At 43.9% G+C, this 26,190-nt stretch overlaps 1 protein-coding gene across 7 annotated transcripts in view; it reads right to left on the bottom strand.

Moving 5' to 3' along the window:
• PRKG1 (protein kinase cGMP-dependent 1) overlaps positions 1 to 26,190 on the bottom strand; it is a 983,026-nt gene that overhangs the window by 229,458 nt on the left and 727,378 nt on the right. For all 7 annotated transcript variants that reach the window (XM_083149086.1, XM_083149090.1, XM_083149085.1 and 4 more), the window contains one exon: positions 19,999 to 20,104. In XM_083149086.1, coding sequence (XP_083005212.1) covers positions 19,999 to 20,104 — 106 coding nt within the window. The remainder of the gene's footprint in view (positions 1 to 19,998; positions 20,105 to 26,190) is intronic.

The following is a 26,190-nucleotide window of genomic DNA, read 5'->3' as shown; positions in this document are numbered from 1 at the left end:
CATAGACCATTCCTTTCTCTCCATGCTGCACATATTCCAGAACAAAGAGTATGAGCAGTAAATTTACTTAATCTTCTAAAAATGGAAAGAGCTGATGTTACTCATAGCAACCAGTCCCATTCTGCCTAGCATTTCTCTATTGCATCCCAGTGGAAAACGCAGGATTTTTAGAGGGGTTTCCCAATGTAATCCAAAATCTTCCACTCTACTGCACATTGGAGTAAGTACGGGAGTCTGGGGGAGTGGTAATAGCCCTGAAAATAATTAATATTTAACAGTACAGATGGTCTATAGAACAGGCTGTTTCAAACATTTAAATATGATAAGTGGTCAGGAAAAGGTTAAACATATCATAAAAAATTAAAATACATAATACAGTATAAACAGTACTGCACTCTCAGCTCACAATCTCCCGCCTCATGGTAAGTCTCCTGTCTCTTTCTCTTGGCAGCTACTCTCTGGTCCAGTGCGATGTTTGAGGGTTCAGACCCACACATAGGATCTTATTCAGGTCCGTTCGTACAGACCCTTTCGTTCGCAAGGGGTCTGATGTTTTGAGTCTACACATGCGCAGGGTCATTTCTGCACATGCGCAGATGCAGGGTGCGCCCATCCTTGCAAATGGAGAGGACGTGGCAGGGAATACCATTAGCATATGGAAATGCCCAGCATTTCATGGGCGTTCCCATGAGAATGCTGGGCATTCTCATGCTAATGGATCAAAGACACAGGGGCGGGGGGCGGGCGGCTGAAATCACCGGATGCAAGCTGCCCGTCCACTTCCCTCAGAATGTGCATGCTTTGTGTTGCTCTGAGCCACCTTAGATCTTCGTGCACGTTCCACATCATTTGATGATCAGCGACCATCGAATGATGTGGGTGTTACCCCGCAGGCTGCAAATGGATGTTTATGTAAAAAAAAGGCACTGGCCAAGAGGAGGGGGGTTTCCAGGCAACCAGACCCCCCCCCTGCATTTGCCTATGCATCCTAAAAAATGATATACAGAATCTGATTGGTTACTATGAGCAACATCACCTCTTTAGAAGCTTTTTTTAGAAGCTTTAGTTAATTTACCCCTAGTGTTATCATTGGTTATGTATATGGCATCACAATATTACCGCGTACTATACAGGGAGTGAAAACTACAATAGGGGGTAAGGGTCATAGGGTCAACCGTAATTAGGTCGACAGTCAAATGGTTGACCACTATTGGTCAACCTGTAAAAGGTCGACACGTGGAAAAGGTCGACATGCGTTAAGTCTACATGGTCAATAGGTTGATGTAAAACAGATCTACGTAAAGTTTTCATGTCTATGTTGACATAAGTCAGCATGGACACCATATAAGTAAAACATGTCCCCTTGCTTCTCCCTCTATGTCCATGTGGATGGTGAAGTATTAAAAACCGAACATGAACTCATGTCGACATATCGACTGCTTAGCACTGTAGGAACACATTTTCTATTATAGAAGTGGTTCCAACAGTGCGAGTGCATTCTGAGAATGTGTGAGGCTGAGTAGACCGTTCCTATCATACCGATAGATACCATTTGGGTCTATAGTTATTACACAAAATGACCCTTTTTGTGTTCCAGCAAAGTAAAAAATATTGAAATTTAAATAAGAAGAACTATGCATTGTAAAAAGAGAAATACATAGATACGTAGCTACTTTCTCCCATCCACGGAGGATTAGCATATAGAGAATTTCTCAGGAGCAGATAGAGAAAATAAGAAAGAAATAAGCTGAGAAGATCTTAGGTTGAATTAGTCGGGACAGTCAATTGTGCCTTTCACTAGAGAGCCAGGCAGGCAGGTAATGAGAGAGGCAAACGGAACATATCATTCTCTTCAGGAAACAAGTAAAGTGATTTGGGAACTCTAAAGAATGATACACTTTCATGGATTAAAAAAATGTGCTATTGTTTTAAAAATGCTGAAATACTGTTCAGTTTCTGATCAGCGGTAAAATCATGTTAGTAATGTAGTTGCAGATATTAACTTGTGTAATGCATGAGTGATTGATGGCCAGGGCAGGCAACAGGGGGATCAAAGGGGACACTCATACTGGGCCCCCCATTGTGAGGGGCCCAAGGCTCTGAGGGGCTCAGGGGCTGTAAGCGTGGCTGCGGCAGTTCAGCCCTAGCAATTGTTTTAAAGATGCTGCCTGTCCACCTTGGTTCCTGGTAGGGAAATTTACAGGGACCCCAATCCAGTACCCCCCCTCGGATTGGTCACCTTTCCGGCTACCAGAACTAATGCGTTAAGTGACATCATGCAACAGAGCGAACCATACAACGCATGATGCAGCGCCCTCCCATCTGACCAGCCCTATTATATTGTATAGTGAATATTAATTACCACATTTTTTCTAATAAAAACACATTCAATGTACTGTAATAAAAAACTGGGTGTGCGGTTGGGGGGCCCCAGAGATATCAGTGTACCGGGCCCCAAGATTTCTGTTGCCGACCCTGTCGATAGCCACTAATAGGGATCAGCAAATAAACCAATTTTAATTACTGAATAGAACAGGGACATATAAGTATATGGGTTCTTTTTGCAGTAAGTCTAATGTCACTTACACACTATACCATACTGTATGTAACACCGCCGATATCATTAACAATATCAACAGTGCTGTGAAACGAACAGACCGTGGGTTAAACACTGAATGATATCATTAACAATATCCTTCATTAATGTCACTGGGACCCCTAACAAACCCCTACCAAACATATAGGTACTGATGAGATCATCAGATTTGACTGCAAAAGTAAAGCAGACAATATTTTCCCTGCACAGAAACAAAATAACTCACCCAAATCTAATTCTCTCTGCAGAATAAGGGCCCCTGCCTTTCCCTGTCACCCAGTGCTGTGTTTCATATTGTGAACTTGGGTTGTGGTGGAGGAGGGGGGCCCAATTTCTAATTCTTGCACCTGGGCCCACAACCCACAAGTCCCGCCACTGGCGAGCTCCCCCCCTGGCGGCATCCCTGTCTGTCTGACTGGATATCTATCTGTCTATCAGCATCTTTATTTAAGTACCAAACATCAAATGAGGAAACTGGATAGCTTGCATATGACAGTTGTAAATGTTAATATTTATCTTGTTTGAAATCCCCACCTCTTTAGAAAATCTATTTTGAAAAGAAAAGTTCTGTCTGTAATGAGGAGAGAGCGGTCTCTAAAGGTTACAGCCTTTGATATCCCCAGCAAATGCCTTATTAACAGCTACCACCTGTGATCTATATTGCACAGTGTGTGGTTTCCATTTTGATGCACCACACTCTTGTTTAACAAGCTGCTTCCTGCCAGACACATCAATTTATCATCCCTACTGAGATCCTGCAAAGCCACTCGCAGACCTCATGGTTCACTTACATCATGAAAAGCACCTGCCCTCCCCACAATGTCCTGTTACAGATTACTGTATATTGCAAAACCTGCCAGACGTTTGGGACCGGAAATAGAATATGGAGACTGCAAGATGAAACCTCAAAATCATTATTTTGGGGCAAACATATCAATTGATTATATATATATATATATACAGTATATATATATATATATATATATATATATATATATATATATATATATATTCTCTACTGAAATAATCATAAAACTGTTATTTTCACAATGTTTTCATATTATTGTTTTTTACTTTCACATACATTATACATAGATACATGAAAGGGCCCTTGGAGATTTTGTTAAAATCGCATTCCCATCCTAAAATTCACACTAGCTGATGCCATTTTCCATACCTCTGAGTTCCCATACCTCTTCCGGGAAATGCAATAAGCCCATATTTAACAAACCTTAATTGTTTAATTTTTTTGTGATCAACCACTTCTAAACTAAGGCCATCAACAAGCTTTTGTCTATTTTCTGTAGTCCTGCTCGGCACTTCCTAACACCAGAAAGGAAGAACATGTTGCAAACTTACCTGTGCACTCTGATCGATAAGATGTTTCTAAAATCCTATAAGCTGAGCTGTGTGGTCAGCTGAGCTGCAGTGAAAGTGATGGTGGGCACCTCAGCTGACCGCAGAGGTCAGCTGATTTGGTTACAGAAGCAGATCACTGAACAGAGATCGGAGGTAAACTTTCTCTAACTTCTTTTCTATTGCAGAGATTTAATGCATGCAGCATGTGTCATATCAGAAGCTCCATCCAGTCTGCACTGCCTTACTGGGCATATGCAGAATGAACCCCATCAAGTCTAGGTTTTCAATATTGGGAAAGCCTGATGCAGACAAATCGCTGGGTCAGAGCTTTCTCAAAACCCTTATCTGGCTTCTAGGGGCTGCAGGTGACGTAGTCTCTAAAAGCCAGTCTGTTTGCTTATTTGTGTACTGGACAGAAGCCCCACCCCTGGATATAGACTCTACCTCACCCTGCACCTGCCTGAGGAAAGGAGGTGTGAGATAGCGGCATGCTGCAGGTGCGCAGATACTCTGTCAGCATACAGACAGATCCCTTGCTACCTCCAAAGATGGCCGCTGCCTTTTTGGAGTCATACGCAGAGCTCCCAGCACTACATGTGCTGATTCTGGGAGCTCTGGCGTGCTGTGCACCTGCACGCCCCTGGCAATGTGCATAAAATCTCCCCTGGCAATGAGCATATAACCCGCCCCCCCCTACCAATGTGCATGTAAACTTCTCCTGCAATGAGCTTGTAAACCCCCTGCCACCCTGGCAACAAGCATATAATCTCTACTGGCAATGAGCATGTAACCCGCCCCCCCCCCCCCCTGGTAACAAGCATGTAATCCCACTGGTAGCGAGCAAGTAACCTCCCTTATATCAAGCATGTAACCCCCTGGCAATGAGTATATAACCTCCCTGGCAATGAGCATGTAACCTTCTGGCAACAAACATGTGAACCCCTATGGTAATGAGTATGTAACCCCTGGTAACAAGCATGAAATCCCTGGCAAAAAGCATGTAACCTCCCATGGCAATGAGCATGTAAATCATCCCCCCCCAATCTAGAAACGGGCATGTAATCCCCTTGGCAATGAGCATGGACCCCCTGGCAAAGAGCATGTAACCCTAGTCAACAAGCATGTAACCCCCTGGCAAGGAGCAAGAAACCCCTGGCAAAGAGCATGTAATTCATGGCAACAAGCATGTTGGTAAGTGACACTTCAGGGGACATTATGTGTGTAAGTGATAAAGAGAAATAAACGTCCAGCTAATCAGCTCATTAATGACTTTTTTTCAAACACAGCCTGTAACTTGGCAGTTAGGATGTGATTGGCTGGACGTTTATCTCTCTTTATCACCCTTGTATTTATCTCTTGGCCTAATACATCTGCCCCAGTGTGTGAAAGCAGCACTAGTGGGGGCATTATGGTGTCAGCAGCATAACTGTGTGTGGCATGACATGTAATAAACATATAATGGTATAAGCATTGTGGTATAATATGTAATAGACATTACAGTGTGTGGCATAAATTGTCATAGGCATTATAGCGTGTAGTATAATGTGTAATAGGCACTATGGCCCTTATTCTGATCGGTGCGGCCCGATCAGAATATGCGGCCGCAACCGTGCAGGCGAATCCCCGCCTTCCATACGGATCGCCACCTGCCGTCCGTACGCGGATATGTGGCGATCCGCATGAAATTGGACGGGGATACGCCTCCTCCGTCTTCGGAGCTGCCCCTGCATTCCATGGTCGCCGAACATCGAATGCAGGGCCGCACGCTCCACCAGGTCCCGCAACACAAGACCACACGGACACTTGTCCGTGTGAAAACATGTATGGGGGCGGGCAGCTGACATCCGGCGATGTCAGATGCCCGCCCCGTACCCACGCGTCACGGCCTCATTACCATGCATACGCCCCGCGTTTGCATGGGAACGCCCATAAAACGGGGGGCGTATGCATAGGGTAATGAGGATAAGTAGCCCCTCACGCCCCTCTACGCCCCCTGTGCGGCGTATAAAGAATCCGTGCGGCGAAATCGCCTGCACATGCGCAGAGTGACCTCTGCACATGCGCAGACGATCAACATCGGCGGTCCGTCCGCATGCGGGAATATCCGCACCGATCAGAATAAGGGCCTATGTTATGTGGCATAAAGTGTAATAGTGACTAGTAGTAAGTCCATAAAGAATGGTCTGTATAGGGCAATGGTCTGTAAAATATTAGCTTTCTGATATTTAGAGTTAATCAACAAAACAATATAAAGTACTTGGCTTCTACTGCATTATTTAATTGGGATGGGGCAGATGACGCCAGCACATATTACAGGCAATTAAATGCACAGACACAATTGCAGTTTCTTCCAAATTGAAAAAAATCACTTGGCAACTCTATCACAATCAAATCTGACATCAGTGGAAAATAAATATGCAGTAGTTGATCGTGAAATGTTTACTGTTTGTTTTAGAATTTACAATTATAAATCAACAGAGTCATTTTCAGCAGATTGGTAAATAACATTCCATTGTGAAGTTAGATTTTTAGTAATCAGATCTATCTTTAAAGTCTCTTAGGAGCATTTAAATGACAGTAGATTAAATGGATTTGGCTTGGCCTTTCCCCATTGTTCCGTGAAATGCTCAATGATCAACATGTATTTGGAAAAGATAGAAGCAAATAAGTCTTCAGTGGACAGTTAGAAGATGGCAGCTTTTGATCTGCTGGCGCATTTGTGGTATAAAGCTTCAATTCAGTTCTGCTTGGGTGACTGGATGGCTGTTCTCTGAGACTTGTGCCAAACCAGTCTTCAAAAGCAAACTTTGTGCAGAGAACTTTGTGCGCACCGACTATAAAGTGAATTTCAAATAATACAAAAAAATAATAAAATAAATTAGCACTGTCTTCCCTGACTGTACTGTGAAGGCTTGACAGGAACATTGGAAATTAATCGGAGATAATTGCATTGTTTTTCTTACAGTAGAAGAATGTTGCCTCTCCGAAGTGTCTTGACTTATTTAGCAAGAGAATTAATTAATGGCCCCTGATCACACTATTTCACAAATATAATGCTACAAGATTAAGCTATTAAAATAAAAGCATATAGCAGGTTATTATTTTTATTGGAAAACTACAGAGGTATCAAATGCATACAAAGATGTGACAATCCGGAACATAGGAGATTATCTGTAGCATACAAAGTTGCAGATGTGAATGCTAAGTAACGTTAAAGGCCCATACACACTGAGCAACTTTGAGCTGAAAGTCGCTCAAAACAGCAGGTTTGAGCGGCTTTGGTACTCTTTACCTAGCACGGTGCCCATCGCGGTCCTCGCGGGCATTGAATGCACTAAAAAATCGGGTGCGACGCGACCGACGCGATGGCCGCGATTTCCCATAGGGACCAATGTTAAATTTCTGACCCGATTTTTCTGTTCAATGCCTCAATTGACACGATTTTTCCATAGGAATCAATGTTAAATGGCCCACAGAGGCCAAATAGCCACCCTGAAGTGTGAAATGGCCCCCACAATTGTTAACGCCACCCCACGATCAACGTGAACCCGAAGCGTGGCGAGCACAGCGAGCCTGCGAGGGGCGGTGGTACGCGTCCTACGACCTTTTCATACCCCCACTATCCACGTCGGCGTGGAGTTGAGAATAGAATAGTGTGGCGAGCACAGCGAGCCACCGAGCCCGAAGCGTGGCGAGCGGACGAGGATACCTGTGAAGCCCGCGAAGGGACGCGTTTACCTGTGAAGGTATCCGCGTCCCCTCGCGGGGCTCGCTGCGCTCGCCACGCTTCGGGCTCGGTGGCTCGCTGCGCTCGCCACACTATTCTATTCTCAACTCCACGCCGACGTGGATAGTGGGGGTATGAAAAGGTCGTAGGACGCGTACCGCCGCCGCTCGCCACGCTTCGGGTTGACGTTGACCGTGGGGTGGCGTTAACAATTGTGGGGGCCATTTCACACTTCAGGGTGCCTATTTGACCTCTGTGGGCCATTTAACATTGTTTCCTATGGAAAAATCGTGTCAATTGAGGCATTGAACAGTAAAATCGGTTAAATTGAGAAATTTAACATTGATCCCTATGGGAAATCGCGGGCATCGCGTCGGTCGCGTCGCACCCGATTTTTAGTGCATTCAATGGCCGCAATGCCCGCGATTTTTTTACCTGCGATGCCCACGATCAAAATCGTGGGTGCCGTGCTAGGTAAAGAGTACCGCGGCTTTCAGCTCAAAGTCGCCCAGTGTGTATGGTCCGGCGGTGAGCGCTGCTGCGCCCTCCCTCATGATCGCCGGGAAAGCCGCTCATCTGCTGGTTATACCAGCCGATGAGCAGCTTTGAGGACGGTTTTGCAAAGCCGTCCTCCCCCCTCCGTCGGCGCCGGGAAGGGGGAAAGCCGCTCAGTGTGTATGCTTCCCCCCCATCAACGAATGCTATCATTGCTGTCCATCCACGCTGGGCACAATCGCCCATTGTGTATGGACCTTAAGGCCATTGTTATTGCAGATGATGTCTAAAAGGAATATTTGCACATGGCTAACTTTGGTTGTGCAATTCCAATATGTATGGTATTGAACAGCCATAGGGAAGAAATGTCGTAGTGCTGCAGAAGGCATATGTAGGATCCTACCCGTATCTGCAATCCAAGGAGCTGAGCCCGAAGTTAAGGCATCCGATCACCATTGTAGCCCATGGCCATCTATGTAGACCCAAGCTTACTTACACTAGCTATCAGACCTCCAGGAAATCTGCATCTGATGAAGGAATGCCTACAAATGGGTTCTCATTATGTAGAACGGTTCTGGTTGCTGGACCTTATATGCTGCAGCGTGTCAATCATGCTGCAACAAAGGCGGGGCTGTGCATAGGTAGTTTCCTCACCAATGGATTTGTACATAAACCATCTGGTTTACATACAAACTCTAAGATACTTTATACAGTATTTGTCTGCAATTAAATTAGATGATATATGTTTCCACTGGAGTTCCATACGTACCAGAGTTGGTGCCTGTCTATGGTTTTATTGACTAGCCCAGACATTTTATTGTTTAAATCATTGTCCAATGGTCAACCCACACAGTAAGCTTCTTACTTAACCAGCAACACCAAGGCCAGGGATTCCACATTTGAAATACAGTATTTGATCTACATGAAATTAGTCAAGTTTCCTGTCATTGTAGTAAATATATAGACCCAAAATTCCCATTGCACCTAATTGTAATTCTTAAAAAAGTAGGTGGGTGGAAAATGTCTGCTATCAGGTTGTATTTGCGGTTATCTAACTAACGTGCCCATTCTAAGTTATTGGCGGTTATGTAATAGATTCCTATATTACACAACAGGCAGGATTTAAGAGTTTGCTGCCAAATGGAGTTATAAGTCTGGTTATGTATTACACAACTGACTGGCGCTTTAAATTAGCAGCACAATGACCATATCCAATTTTGATTCCAAAATGTGTGGATTCATTGAATGGAGATCATGTTGCTCAGTTTAAAGCTTTCTTTAGGCTGAACATGTATGTAATAAATAGGTTTTATTTATGAAAAGATTGTGTTCTGCACTCCCTATTGAGAATTGTGGGTATTAAGTATGAAGTTTGTTGTTTGATCATTGTATCTTGCATCTAGTATATATATATATATATATATATATATATATATATATATATATATATATATAGTAACACTGCAAATACGTGTTTAATGCAAACTTCAACGTTTCGGGGCGCTGGTCCCCTTCGTCAGGATAAACACAAGGTGTCACACACAAGAAATTTATAGAAAAGACTTCCCCCCCTTCTAATCACTGCTGCCCCTCCCGCTGCTCTGGGACACCTGGCAGTGCAGCACGATGTCCATTCCCCCGTACTGCAGTTTCCTGTTTCCGGAGGAAACGTGTCATCCTCTCCCTGCCGGTCACCTGGCAGTGCAACACGATGTCCATTCCCCCGTACTGCAGTTTCCTGTTTCCGGAGGAAACGTGTCATCCTCTCCCTGCCGGTTCCCATGGCAACGTTCGGGTTAACAATCTGAAATAACCACATAATAAACATTAAAACCGCAATTATATGCTGTGTCATTATTCATTGTTTACAAAGTGCTTAATGTAAGTGATTTGTTGCATCAGTGCTCATGTTTTTACAAAAAGAGGCTGTACTGCTTAAGCCTGGACGACGGCTAAAGTAGCCGATATTGTGCTAAAACAAAACTATCGGTTAGTGCATACATATATATGAAGTTACATTTTGCTTCCCTCATGGTTCCCCTGTTTGGGCTATTCAGTCCCAAATTGGAATAGGGTGGGGCCCATCCCACCCGCAACTATTGTGCTGGAGGCATGGTCGACATGCTGTGTCGCCACTCCCCTCCTACACTTGGTGGTTTTCTTTTGTCTACCCCGATTATTTTAAGGGACACACTGTTTATGATCACTGGTGACCAGCTGGCATTTACAAGTGGGGGGACCTGTCAGGGTGGGCATAAAAAGATGGTAATTAGATGAAATTAATCAACCCCAAGTGCTCATTGAGTCCCTTGGGGCGCATGGTACCCAATCTGTAAATCCATCGGGTTTCCAAACGCAATAGGGCTTTTCCCCTGTCACCCCTTCTCAGGCTTGGGGGGACATGGTCAATTATCTTGTATTTTAACATGGCCATGCTATGTTTGGCCACCACTAAGTGCTTGGCTACTGGTTGCTCGCCAGCGCCAGCACTGAGTGCTGCCCTAATTGCTTGTCTATGCTGTGCCATGCGGACCTTAAATTGGCATTCCGTTTTGCCAACGTAGTAAAGTCTGCATGGACACAAAATAACATAGACCACGAAGCGACTGGTGCATGTGAGGGGCCAGTTAATTTTAAACCTTTTCCCCGTGTAGGGGTGTCTGATAGAATCCCCAGTCTCCATGTAACTGCAAGTCGTGCAGTTAATACACTTGAAGCATCCATTGCCCCTTTGCAAAAAATGGGTGGGTTTGGGTTTCTTGAATTTAGATAAGTCTGTTTTGACCACTAGATCCCGTATATTTTTGCCCCTGGAATAACTGGGCATTAGGCGTTTACTGGCTAGCTCTTTTAAATCCCTATCTGCCAATCATCACCACAGATAGGGATTTAAAAGAGCTAGCCAGTAAACGCCTAATGCCCAGTTATTCCAGGGGCAAAAATATACGGGATCTAGTGGTCAAAACAGACTTATCTAAATTCAAGAAACCCAAACCCACCCATTTTTTGCAAAGGGGCAATGGATGCTTCAAGTGTATTAACTGCACGACTTGCAGTTACATGGAGACTGGGGATTCTATCAGACACCCCTACACGGGGAAAAGGTTTAAAATTAACTGGCCCCTCACATGCACCAGTCGCTTCGTGGTCTATGTTATTTTGTGTCCATGCGGACTTTACTACGTTGGCAAAACGGAATGCCAATTTAAGGTCCGCATGGCACAGCATAGACAAGCAATTAGGGCAGCACTCAGTGCTGGCGCTGGCGAGCAACCAGTAGCCAAGCACTTCGTGGTGGCCAAACATAGCATGGCCATGTTAAAATACAAGATAATTGACCATTTCCCCCCAAGCCTGAGAAGGGGTGACAGGGGAAAAGCCCTATTGCGTTTGGAAACCCGATGGATTTACAGATTGGGTACCATGCGCCCCAAGGGACTCAATGAGCACTTGGGGTTGATTAATTTCATCTAATTACCATCTTTCTATGCCCACCCTGACAGGTCCCCCCACTTGTAAATGCCAGCTGGTCACCAGTGATCATAAACAGTGTGTCCCTTAAAATAATCGGGGTAGACAAAAGAAAACCACCAAGTGTAGGAGGGGAGTGGCGACACAGCATGTCGACCATGCCTCCAGCACAATAGTTGCGGGTGGGATGGGCCCCACCTTATTCCAATTTGGGACTGAATAGCCCAAACAGGGGAACCATGAGGGAAGCAAAATGTAACTTCATATATATGTATGCACTAACCGATAGTTTTGTTTTAGCACAATATCGGCTACTTTAGCCGTCGTCCAGGCTTAAGCAGTACAGCCTCTTTTTGTAAAAACATGAGCACTGATGCAACAAATCACTTACATTAAGCACTTTGTAAACAATGAATAATGACACAGCATATAATTGCGGTTTTAATGTTTATTATGTGGTTATTTCAGATTGTTAACCCGAACGTTGCCATGGGAACCGGCAGGGAGAGGATGACACGTTTCCTCCGGAAACAGGAAACTGCAGTACGGGGGAATGGACATCGTGTTGCACTGCCAGGTGACCGGCAGGGAGAGGATGACACGTTTCCTCCGGAAACAGGAAACTGCAGTACGGGGGAATAGACATCGTGCTGCACTGCCAGGTGTCCCAGAGCAGCGGGAGGGGCAGCAGTGATTAGAAGGGGGGTAAGTCTTTTCTATAAATTTCTTGTGTGTGACACCTTGTGTTTATCCTGACGAAGGGGACCAGCGCCCCGAAACGTTGAAGTTTGCATTAAACACGTATTTGCAGTGTTACTTCGTGTATCCAGTCTCTGAGTGCCGCTCGCAATATCTTTGTTGCATGCTAGTGGACCCAAGCGGCCACACCTGAAGGCACCAGAGCAAGTGAGTCCAGGGGGACAGCAGAGTGCCGGAGCCAGCACAGAATATATATATATATATATATATATATTATTTTTTTATTAACAAAATTATCAAACATTTTACTCAAATACTTCATTAAGTAACTAAGGCTGCTCTACAACTATTTCTTAAAACCTTTGTGGCATTTTTTTTTTATTACGGGGATCCGAAATATGTAAGGTTTAGAAAATTTGAGGTCAAGACCTACCTCCTAATTGTCTTGATTTTCATGGTGGGACAGTCCCATTTTTTTCCGACTGTCCCACCTGGGGCTGACTGTGTCTCATGGTGACTGTGCCCCCCCTGCTACCCACTGTACCAAGTATAGTCAAGATATGAGTAAATATATGGGATAGAAACAAGGGTATATATTTAAAATTTGACCAATTTTATCCTAGGTGGCAAAGTTAGTAACTTCCCCATATTTCATAAATACCTCTTAAAAATATCCTAATAACAGACACAACTAAGTATTCTTCCATGGATATCCTGAATGTTTAAAACATTAATAGCTGCAGTGTTTCCTCAATTTTACTTGACATTTATAAAAAAGAAAAAAAAAAAGAAATAGTTTTTCCGATACTGCTGAGATGCTTCTCTACGTGATCATTTCAATGTTGAAACACAACTCATATGTATTCTGCTTCTTCTCCCATGTATGGCGATGATGCATATGTTCTCTTTATTTGCTGCCCGGACAGGGCACAAGGCCCAGAAACAATAGAGTGCATTTTGGCTTTATAAAGGTTTTTCTTCGGTAGCTGATTTTTTGGCTTTAAATGGCAGAAAATCTGAAATGCCAGGACACAACACACTCATACCCCCACCCACTACACTAAGACAAAAAGTTACAGATGTGATCAAAGTAAAAATATACTAGCAATACAGAATACCAATTCCACCCAACTAAGGGGGGCGTCTGCACAGGTACAACCTGATATGATCAAAGAATTTTAAAGTTTATCTATGTAAACCTGGTAGACATAATCATTGAATCTTATAGGGTCTTAATGTGTCTATGGTCCCTGCAGATCAGCGTACTACCTTACATAGACCTGCTTTAAGCATCTCCTGAAATTGAGTTTGACAGAGCGCCCTTTGGGCCTAATTTATGTATGTATGAATGCAATTGGAAAATGTACTGTATCTTGCAGATAGGCTTGATAGGATTTAAAATGTTTTTTGCACATATCCATGACACATGTGAATTATAGGCTTAGGGCTATTTCACACGATCTGGCTCCTGCCGGGCGGGGAAACCCTGCACGGCCAAGAAGCCGTGCCGCATTCAGAAGTTTTCAATGGAGGGGATGGCCACAGCCCGGCAGCCGTCCCTTCCAGTGGTGGGATCCGTCTGCAACCGGGCGACCGGGCCGTGACTGTCCCGTGTGAATGGACACAATCGTGTCCATTAACAACTACTATGTGCGGCATGGCATTTGGCCGTGCAGGGTTTTGCCGCCTGCAGGAGCCGGAGCGTGTGAAACAGTCCTTACATCAAACAAAATGGCTGTTTTCACCCATTTTCACTTTACAGAGATCCTCTTAACACCTATATTTTTAGTAACAAAGACTTCTTTAAGAAAAAAAATAATAATTCACCTAATGTTTTCTAAATGCATTGTACTCAGAGACCCGGCCAGGCCAAGCTGAAGGACTAGTTAGGAATCGGTTTAATTCACTATAAAAAATAAAAAACAAATCACAGCATAAATACATTGTAATCCAGAGACTTAACAAAAGCTGACAGACTTAGAACAAGAAGAAAAAAGCCATTTAGATTCCTATAGGAAGAGCACGTTTCACATCTGTGCTCAGATACATTATGTGCATGTAGCAGGTGTGGTAGGATGCATGCGGGGCAGTAATACAAAGGAAACAGCACATGTTACATCAATTGTAGACAATAGAGGCAGCATTAATGGGTAAAAAAGCATCTTCCTTGCTACCTTCTACAAAGACCTGTACAATATGTATTACCCCAGTGTTACAGTATCGCAGGTGCACAGCGAATACAGGACATAATTATACCATCTTTCCATGACAGTAATGACAAATAAGGGAACCTTTTAACATGTCTTTCTCCACAGATGCTGAAGAAGGCACTGACATGTATAGCTACTGGTAGAGTGAACACCTGGGGCTGCGCAGTGGTGCAGTCCCCATCACTGACAGTCACAGAGTGTGTATGTGTGTGTGGGGGGGCACCGCCTCTTCTGGCTATGGCTAACTCCACATAAAGGGGGCTTATGCAGAATCCTTGGTTCTTTATTGGCACACAGATCAGGTTGGTTTTATACCAGGGCATGAACAAAGATAATTCTATTACTCTGCTAGGCTTGAACCCACTCTTTTCTTTGGATGCTGACAATGCTACAGTAAATATGTATTGCATTAGCTGACTAGACTCATTTTATGTAATTAGTATTAGACCATAATAAGGGCACATCTGATTTGATGTTAGTTTTAAATATTTAGAATATATGAATTATGTGAGATATCTAAGTTCAGCATGATACCATGGGAATACGCTGTGTAATATCTGCGTGATACTGTGGGCATACACTGTGCGATATCTGCATTATACCATGGGTACACACTGTCGATATCTGCATGATACCCATGGCATACACTGTGCGATATCTGCATTATACCATGGGTACACACTGTCGATATCTGCATGATACCCATGGCATATACTGTGCGATATCTGCATGATACCATGGGTACACACTGTCGATATCTGCATGATACCCATGGCATATACTGGGGGAAATTTACTAAAGGAAATTAGTAATAAAATAGGTGTATTTGTATCCAGAAATACACTTATTTTTGACATTTACTATCCCGAAAATACGGCAATTCGTATTCGTATTGATAGCACATCAATACGAATACAAATTGCCGTATTTTCGGGATAGTAAATGTCAAAAATAAGTGTATTTCTGGATACAAATACACCTATTTTATTACAAATTTCCCCCACTGTGTGATATCTGCATGATACTGTGGGCATGCACTGTGCGATATCTGCGTGATACTTTGGGAATACACTGTGCGAGATCTGCATGATACTGTGGGTATACTCTGTGTAATATCTGCATGGCACAGTACCATGGGCATTCACTGTGAGCTAGCTGCATGATGCCGTGGGCACACATCTGCATTCAGGGCCATATTAAGGGGAGAGGGGTGGCTGGTGGGGTCCAGGGCCGGATTAAGGGGAGGGGGGCTCAGGGGGTCAGTACCCCTGGGCCTCCCTCTATTTAGCTTTTTTTTGCATGGGACAATAATTCATTGTGCTGAGCATTGGGAGCTGAGGCCCACTGACTGCAGTGCATTAATGGGAGTTGACTAATGAGACTTTTCACAAGAGGTCAGAGGCTGAGAGGCTTGTGCTGAGCTCTAATTGGTGGATCTCATCACATGCTAGTCAGGCCTATGTAGGACAGCAGCAGTAGCGGCTTCAACATTGGAGGGTTTTTAATCAGAGCCAGCACTTAGCCTGTGAGATCTCTTAAAGAGTGATGTACAGAGGGACTAATACAGGCTTTTCATGTGGTGTGTGTGTGTGTATGAATGTATATATATATATATATATATATATATATATATATATCTATATATATAGATATATATATATAGATATACATATAGATATATATATATATATATATATATCGCAGGAATAAGTGGCACTCAGAGGCTGTAGAAGCGGTGAAAATCAATAGGAATATTTATTCCATGTGCAGGGACCAAAACGTTTCGGAGCTCGCAGGCTCCGTCGTCAGTTGACGGAGCCTGCGAGCTCCGAAACGTTTTGGTCCCTGCACATGGAATAAATATTCCTATTGGTTTTCACCGCTTCTACAGCCTCTGAGTGCCGCCTATTCCTGCGATATATCCCTGGAGGATTCACACCCTCTTGAAAGAGGGCACCGGAGCCAGTCATTTTGGCATTACCCCCAGACCTGAGTGCCGGCCTCCTTGTCCTATATATATATATATATATATATATATATCCCCCACCCTGCAGTTACCCATTGACCAAGTTTATACTGGCTTTTTTTACGTAATATTCTCACGTGCAGTTTGCAGCCAGAAATAACAAGAGGAGGGGACCCCCACGCACCACCAGGAGAACACCACCACCACCCCCTGGACACAGCCTCCTCCCGGCCGGGAGTTGAGCGCACAGACCTGTGCCTGACAGCGCTGACTCCGGATTGCCGAACTCTTGCGAGAACGGCATCCCAGAAGTCTCGCTCAACAGAGTACTGTGGAGCCAGGCTGAACCACACAGCAAAGCGGACGCCAGCGGCGGTGAACACAGACAGAGGAAAAACAGACCCCCGGCAGGAATACCATCAGCAACAAGAGGCAAGTAGCAGTTAGCGGGACACCGCTCTCTGCTGTATTGTACTTTAACTTTTCTCCTGGACAATCGCACATTGACACAGTCAATACTTGAACCCCAATCATTTGCAGAGACTATACTGCACATACACCCTGTTCCCCAGCGTCACGGACGCTATTTTCTCTCCCACCTGCCCTTCCTGCTTAACCAGAGACCGCTGCAGTCACCTGCGATTGGATTTAGGTCCCAGGTGAGGGACCTAAGGTAACAAAGGGATCTTCAATAGACACCCCAAAGCCCCATAAAGGCCACGCAGAGTGATACCTCGCTGGCCTATTCCTGTGAAGATACCTAGGACTATACACTGCTGCATTACTACAATATTAGCATTGTTTAATTAATAAACACAGTTTTATTGCAACACCTTTCTCTTCTCTTTCATTTATTGTTTTGCTATACACAACACACTTATCTTCACCAAAAAGGGTGAGCGCTTGGTATTTCCCAAAATTGTAGTGCATTACCCTGTAACAAAGTAATAAAGCTTGAGAATCCTGGTTCATTAAACCATCTTCATTTTATTGAACTAATAAATACTGTACTAGTAAAAAAAATTGGGATCACATTCCATTCACCAAAAATACAATTGTGCTGTTCTCAGTGTTTGTAAACAAGACCATTGGACCAAGGCTGAAGAGACTATTTGAAATATTTAGACTCGGCGGTGCAAACGTTGCATATATATTTGTATGAGTATTATAAGAGATCATTAGATTATTTTATACGCTCTTGAAATGGGAGCAAAGCAGAATTTAGATATTATACAGCTCGCAGTATTAAGGGCTTGTCCATATTAAGTCAGACAGTTGACTATAGAAGCTCTATTGTGGTCATGGGTTAAAGAGCTTAATATGTAAAAATATCTCCTTTGAAAACAAATAAAAAAATCTCTGAAGAGAAAATCTCTGAAGAGAAAATCCCTTTTTGAATTTATCTTCTTAATCCTTTGCAGAATTCTGGGTCAGCATTTTAGAATCTCTAAAAATGTGCAAGTAAAGAACACAGATAAATGTTACATGGGTGGAGTGAGGATATCAGAGTGCAGCTGAAGCACATTCTAGAAGCCAGTTATCCCGGCATGCAGGGGACACCAAGGGACCCCAGATCCACAGATTATATAACAAATATATCTAGACAAAAAGCTATTTTTAGAATTTGGATCACATTTGCTCTTCCATCAGGAATTCAATAGACTTATATTGTAGTAGGATTAAATAGTCACTGTGCAGGAACACTGCGTTGTTAAGCTATAGAGATATCAACTCATATTTACGTGAACAAAACAATGACTCTGGGCCAGATGCAGATTCAATTGCTATGAGCAATCCTGAATCAGACCCTTTATGCAATAAAATAAGTATAATAATAAGTAGGAACACAGATCATTCAATTAGATGCCAGTTTGCAATAATCTAACTGGACCACTGTAAGAAGACATTTGATTGGTTTAAAGCTCATAATTGCTTTGTATTATGTTACCAAATAATAATAGTTAGTTTGGCATCTATGTCCACCATCCAAGGCCAAAGGGTAAGGGCATATTTATAATGAGTGCAGTAACAGCATATACATACCTTTCCGAAGCATGCACTGCAGTCAATGGGAAAATGGCACAGGTATCATTTTCTCAATCATCTGAACATGCGCAACAGAAAAATCACTGGAAGACTGGCATTCACCTGGAGATATGCACACGAACTGTAGACTCACGCACAGTGGAAGAGTCGGTGCATGAGCCAATACAAGAGAAGGGGAACTGCACAGAGACTGCACACTGGCCATCTACTCTCTAGAACTGCCTTTGCCTAATTGGTTACCTGAGTGGCAAATATCTTATGGTGCTAGGGGCATTTAAATAGATGGAGAGGCCCCTCCATGTGCAGCACCCAAAAGTGCTCTAGGCCCACCCAGTATCTATTGCTAGTGTCACCATATTAGTCTGTCAGTCTACCTTGTCAGTCACATCTGAGCTATATCCTACTGAGCAGTAGAGCCCAATCACAGAACATACTGTATATGGACGCTACAGCTTATCTGTAATACTCTTTGTCTACCTAAAGATGCTGTAAAGAATATGAAAACATTTTTACTTAACATTCTAAAATTGAGCCAAAGCAGATTGTTAGGTAGTTATAGTTAACAGAAAGACCTGTCATTGAAAAATATATGTAAAAAAACAATAACATATTTTCCAATTAAAATGCTTATTTGCACATACTGTAGTAACCACTGTAGTGCGCCCAACATGGCTGCCTCGTCTGTTGCTCTGTGAAAAATGCACGGTTATGAGGAAATTTTAAGGATCTCTCCTAGTATTTTGTTTATCTCTTGCATTATGTGTCACTAGCTCCAGGCATTGCCTAATTTACCGGGTGTAATCCTATGCATTCTACCTAAATGGCTCTTTCACCTGGATCGTTCGCTCGTGGGATGAAAAATCCTGCAATTGATAACACAATTATCAATTTTGTCAGGTATTCATGATCTCTGTATTTCAAGTTAAAACTCTTTATTATGTTTGCAGTATAATTACCTACTTTTACAAACTAGAATGAGAGGGAATACAGTTGGATGCGCTGGACTGTCTGCAACTTGTAGGCACTACCAGGGGTTGCCACAAGGGGCGATAATGAGAGTTGTCAGCAGTGACTATGACAACTACATCAAATCATTGAACTTGCAAAAAAAAAACTCCTTAGTGGCACCCCTGGCAGAATCTGAAGAATCGGGGAGATTAGAAGTTTAATGCAGGACAGCAGATTTAGGACTGTAATGGGAGCCTCATGATGTTGTGGGAGGTAGGCAACTATGGCTCAGAGTTTCGGTACTGTTTTGAAAATCTAAATCTCTATCATGTTCAGATCATATGCCTTAAATTCCTTTTGGAGAAAGAGTGCTATACAAACACAATTATTATTATTCATTATTATTATTAATAATAATAATAAAATAATGTGCAGCTGTAAATCTGTGCGATAAGCTAGGCATAGAAAGATCAGCACTTACCTTTTTAAAAACTCCATATATTCGGTGTGCTTGATTAGCCCCGTCCGCATCATTATAGTTTGAAAACATTGTCGATCGATCGCCCATAGCTTCACATTCACAAGAGCTACAAGAGATGGAAAATAATTATTCTTATTTATAAATATTTGTATTTCAATAAACAGTAATCAATACAGTAAAAACAGAAATGCATAGAACACTCCAAACAGGTTCTAAAAGGGAAACGGTTTATATACAGAATATATATACCTGTACTTTCAAACTCCCATTTTACTCACGGTCTTACCTTCCTGTACTTTCCATGACATTTTTTTTACAGTCCCTTTATTCCTCAATATATTTTAACGTAACATCATAGGCTACTACCCTCCCCCCTGCACACCCCTCAAACAGCTGCAGCATGTCAATCATGCTATGGCTTGGGGTACATGTCCACTCACCATCGGAGCTGGACACAAACCACTAGATTTTTATAAAACTCTCTGCTAATATTTCTAAACCTGCCTCTTATGCTTAAGGGTGGAAATAACAAACAAACCTCAGTGTTCCTGCCATGGTAATGTGAAGCAGTAAGATATTATAACCTACTCCACTTTGTTTTCTTGCACTTAGACTTCACTGGAAGCTTGAGGTCCAATATATACCTTTAAGTGCTTAGTTCCCAATTGTTGGGTTCCTCAGGAAAACTACAGAGCGTAAAACATCCATAAGGGCAGGTGCTTGACAAGTTCTTATACCACTTGTGCAGCATTAGGCACCATCCTGACACGCTTGGTTTGCAAGCTGATTTCAAGGGTTTGACATTTAGGCTACTGTTGGCACAGCAGGTTACATTAATAATGGATAAAAGACATAAGGAACATGACACTAATGCTCTTGCTTATTACGTTTCACTGTAGGTATTATGTGACCACTGTGATTTCAGATAGTGCAAATCGCAGTAATTTAATGCTGCAGCCAGGGAGATGCGGAGGGTCCTTTGGAATCCGGGAAGATTGCCCACCTTTTTCTGGGGGCCCGCATACCTCCCAACTTTCAGGTTCAATGAAGAAGGACACAGTCGCGCGCCCAAAATTAGGGTTGTGGCTTTCCGAAAGGGGACGTGTCCAATAATCGCATCATCCCATGAGGCCACTCCCCCATTTTGACGCTGTGGGGGCATGGCCCAGAGGCACTGTGAGCCTCTAGCCATACCCCCAGCCCCTCTGGCTGCGGGAATAGATGCTGTGCACATGCGCACAGCATCTATTTAGCGATGCTCAGCAATTGGCCAACTGACCCCAGCCACCGCGGAACACTGCCGGTTGCAGCCCAGACACAGGAACGTCCCCGAAAACCGGGATGTTCCCACAGGAAGCGGGACTATTGGGATTTATGGGGCTGGGCGGCGGACCAGGAGGGTAGGCAACCCTGGCCAAATGACAAAAGGCATTTGGCTTACCGTGTGGCTGCTGGTATATGCTTTTATTGAAATAAATAAATGATATGGTTTAAAACAAAATCTATTCCTGCTCCATTTGAGCACACGTTCCCTAGGTTTCCAGAAGTGACAAAATGGAAAATACCTGCTTTATACTGCAATCAGTAGGGTCTGACAATGCCTTGCTTAGGTGTGAATACTTAATACACTCTATTTACCAAATATGAAATTGCACACATCCTGCCAAACCCTGTGCAGCAGAGGAAATTTGCATATTTGAACAACTGTCATGCTGTCTAATGACCATAAACAGGATTCCAGCATCAGCTTGAGTGTATGATGAATTCCAAATCCCCAAGCTGGTCGGCTATGAGTAATGTCTAATATTGCTTGTGAATGCCAATGCATTCTGTGATGTGCCCATAGCTTCTCTGCACTATATTTGTCTATAGAGTAAGGATTACGTCATCCAACAGACAAAGACTATGTCAGAAAATTTTGTTGAGGAAAATTCAAAATGCAAAAGTATCATATTTCCCTGGCATCATTAATTAGGTATATTTCACTGATGTTATGAATGAGATTCACTACGGCGATCCTACGTAGGTCTTGATGCATTGGGTCAACCAATGAAGGTCAACAGGGCTTAGGTCTACATCTGAAATAGGTCAACATAGCTAAGGTCGACAAAGTTGGAACGTCAACACAGGCATTAGGTCGACAATGGGAATTGTCATTTTTTTCTGAGCAAACAAAAATGTGAAAAACTCATGTCGACTGTTGACCTAATGCTTTTTGTGGACCTTCCAACCATGGTGACCTTAGCCATGTTGACCTATTTCTGGTGTCCTCCAGTGGTCGACACATATGCATATCAACCCAATGACCCATACCCTGGTGATTACAGTTGTGACGCCCATAAGTGGTGCGATGCACACCGTGCATTTTAAAGTAGATTGCACCGAATCTAGTCTACCCGCCGCCGGTCCCCTGCACCTCCCCACTGCTCCCCCGCAGCCCCCACTAGCTGCCCCCACTCCCTGCCCGTTTCCATGAAGCGGAGACGGGCAGGGAATCTACTCCATGCCACCTTGCTGACGGGGACGCGCGAGCGTGTGAGACGCTCGCACGCTCCCGTCATATGGAGCTCCTGTGCGCCAGCTCAGGACATCTGGTGATCCCACAGGCTGGCTGACAGTCGCTCCATCTGTAGATGCGATGCAATCTAGTTCAAAAGGTACAAGCATACTTTATGTGCTGCGCAATGGGATTTGCGCAGGAGCGCGCATTTCATCGCACCCATGTACTGGCAGCATTACTGTATTTCTGTGACTGTTCTCCTAATTCTATATAATAAAAGGCTATTGTCACCGGTGTAGGCATTGCTGTTATGTTGTTTTGCCATTTTGGCATGCTGGTAACTAGTAGGAGTAGTGTCTGTATGTGCCTTATTCTCACTGGGTATAGCCGGCTTGTACCAATTTGGATGCACAAGATTGTGTCTGTAATATGGATGCTATCACCCTACAGAACATTATGTATATTACAGTATACCATTTTTTTATACCAACTCACAGATTGCTATTTATATACATTAGATTACCCAGCATGGTATAGCACTGCCATACTTACTAGATTTTATGCATGTCATTTTCAAGCTACTGTATTTTCAGTGACTGTTTTAGACATACAGTATAGGGTGAAATGCAATAGGATGAGAGAATCAGAAAGTGAGATAATTGGTAAGAAATCTCCATTTTTTTTAAAGCGGCGATCATTTATACTTCAAAATTAAACTGGTTTTGCAGTGTAAATGATTGCTGCTTTAAAAAAAAAAAACTGGAGAATTCTTACCAAATCTCTCACTTTCTGAATATCTCATCCTATTACATTTCACCCAAAGGCCCTTATTCAGATCTGATAGCAGTACAAATTTGCTCTCAAAATGGGCGAAACCATGTGCACTGCAGGTGGGGCAGATGTAACATGTGCAGAGAGAGTTAAATTTGGGTGGGGTGTGTTGAAACTGAAATCTAAATTGCCGTGTAAAAATAAAGCAGCTGGTAATTACCCTGCACAGAAACAAAATAACTCACACAAATCTAACTCTCTATGCACATGTTACATAGGCCCTTATTCTGGTTGGTGCGGTAATATCCGCGTGCGTTCGTGCCGCCGATGTTTTGTGTCTGCGCATGTGCAGAGGCGTCTCTGCGCATGTGCGAGCGGGGCGTACGGCCAAATCCCGCATGAAATGTGAACACTCCGACCAGGGGGTGGAGAGGGGCGTGAAGGGCTATTTGGGCTCATTACCATATGCGTACGCCCCAATTCATGGGCATTCCCATGCAAACGCTGGGCGTACGTATGGTAATGCGGCCGTGACGCACGTGTAGGGAGCGGACATATGACGTCGCCGGATGTCAGCTGCCCGCCCAGATCCCTGCTTTTGCACGGAAAAATGTCCGTGTGGTCTGAGATTGCGTGAGCTGGTGGAACACTCGGTCCTGCATTCGATGGTCTGCGACCATCGAATGATGGGGGAGGTTCCCTGAGATGGAGGAGGCGTATTCCATGAAAAATACACATGCGGTCCGTTCGGACAGCTTCTTGCCGCGTACGGACGGAGTTGGTGATCCGTATGTAAGGCGGGGTTTCGCACGCACGGTCCTGGCCGCATATTCGGATCCGGCCGCACCGATCAGAATAAGGGCCATAGTTACATAGTAGTTAAGGTTGAATAAAGACTTGCGTCCATCGAGTTCAACCTAAGTTTTTGTAATAGCATATCCGTTGCTTTATAGTATGTTCTGATATTTTAAGACAGATTAGGCTTCTTATTTGTACCCATGGATGTTGTTAACCAGTAAATGTTTGTCCAACCTTATTTTGAATGTATTTATTGTGTCTGCCGCACCACCTCTCCAGGAAGAGAGTTCCAGAGTTTGACTGCTCTGACCGTAAAGACATTTTTTTCTACTAGCTGAACAACTGCATCTGTTACATCTGCCCCAACTGCAGTGCACATGGGCCCTTATTCTGGTTGGTGCAGTAATATCTGCGTGCGTTCGTGCCGCCGATGTTTTGTGTCTGCGCATGTGCAGTGGCGTCTCTGCGCATGTGCGAGCGGGACGCACTGCCACATTCCGCATGAAATGTGTACACTACGAACAGGGGGTGGAGAGGGGTGTGAAGGGCTGTTTGGGCTCATTACCATATGTTTACACCCCGCGTTTCATGGGCGTTCCCATGCAAACGCTGGGCGTACGTATGGTAATGCGGCCATGACACACGTGTAGGGGGCGGGCATATGACATTGCCAGATGTCAGCTGCCCGCCCAGATCCCTGCTTTTGCACGGAGAAATGCCCGTGTGGCCTGAGGTTGCGGGAGCTGCCTGGCCACTCGGTCCTGCATTCGATGGTCTGCGACCATCGAATGATGGGGGAGGTTCCCTAAGATGGAGGAGGTGTATTCATGAGAAATACACGTGCGGTCCGTTCGGACAGCTTCTTACCGCGTACGGACGGAGTTGGCGATCCATATGGAAGGCGGGGTTTAGGACGCACGGTGCTGGCCGCATATTCGGATCTGGCCGCACCGATCAGAATAAGGGCCATGGTTTTGCCCATTTTGAGAACAAATTTGTACTGTTATATTGGGGGAGATTCTCTAAGAATTTCCGCCCCCCTTCGCCATTATAATTATCGCATATGTTCTAACATATGCGATAATTATAGCAAAGGACAGCTCTTGCGTTAAGAGCTGTCCTTTGCGGTGAGAGTCGCTGAGTCCCAGCAGGTCCCGGCGGCTCCCCCCTCCATCCCACACCCGGCGCTGCTGCTACTGCGCCGGGCTCTCCTCCTCCCTGCACCCGGAAGAGGATCAGTGCAGGGAGGAGGTCACAGGTCTGGGCAGCACAGCTCTGTGCTGGCCGGACACAGGTGAGGGGGGCGATGCGGGGCGGGGTCCGTGTGGGGCGGCGGGGGGTCGTTGTGGGGCGGCGGTGGGATGCGGTAGAAGCCCATTGGCTTCTATGGGGCATCGCCAGATTTTTCTGGTGAACCCTGGGGGATGCTTACAGCATCCCAAAATGCATCCAGATAACGGGGTTTTTACCGCATTTTTAGCTTAGAGAATCTCCCCCCAGATCTGAATAAGGGCCAAAATGTACAGTATATCAGACTGTCATACGCAGCTCTGTGTGATAAGTGACGTATCAAAGCTACTTTATACACTCTTTCTTTCATTATCTTTTCTCACATATATTTTGTGCTGCTGCTTGTCTTCTATCCACAGCCTATAAATTAATCTCTTGATCATTATATGGCTTATTTCATCTAATGTCTTTGCATACTAAAACTAAAGACATTACATTATTTATGAAATGATCCTTTTTTATTTGCACCCATTATTAACTAATGATCATGCTTTGCCTCATTAATGGACTTGTCAGTTGCAAGATCTCTGTGGAAAGTGCGCTGTGCACCCTAGTAAGGGAATGGAAACAGATAAATACATTTTGTGACATTTATTTTTTATTTACTTTACCTTTCAACATTATTATTATTCTTTTTAGTATTATTATTATAATAATTAATTAAACATACTCAAGTACAGTACTTATGTATAAACTGGCAACAAGTTTTTGGGACCAAGCCACGAATATGCCAATATGGCTTACTAATACCCCTTTCACATCGCAACTAATTACTAGGTACAAGCCGGTTTCTTGATGGTTCGACCCGGTAATTAGTGCGATGTGAAAGGGGT

Source organism: Crinia signifera, chromosome 6 (genome assembly GCF_055691185.1).
Source record: "Crinia signifera chromosome 6, ASM5569118v1, whole genome shotgun sequence".
NCBI classification, from domain to species: domain Eukaryota; kingdom Metazoa; phylum Chordata; class Amphibia; order Anura; family Myobatrachidae; genus Crinia; species Crinia signifera.
The sequence above is the reverse complement of the archived record's forward strand: the minus strand, read 5'-3'. Positions and strand labels throughout refer to the sequence as shown.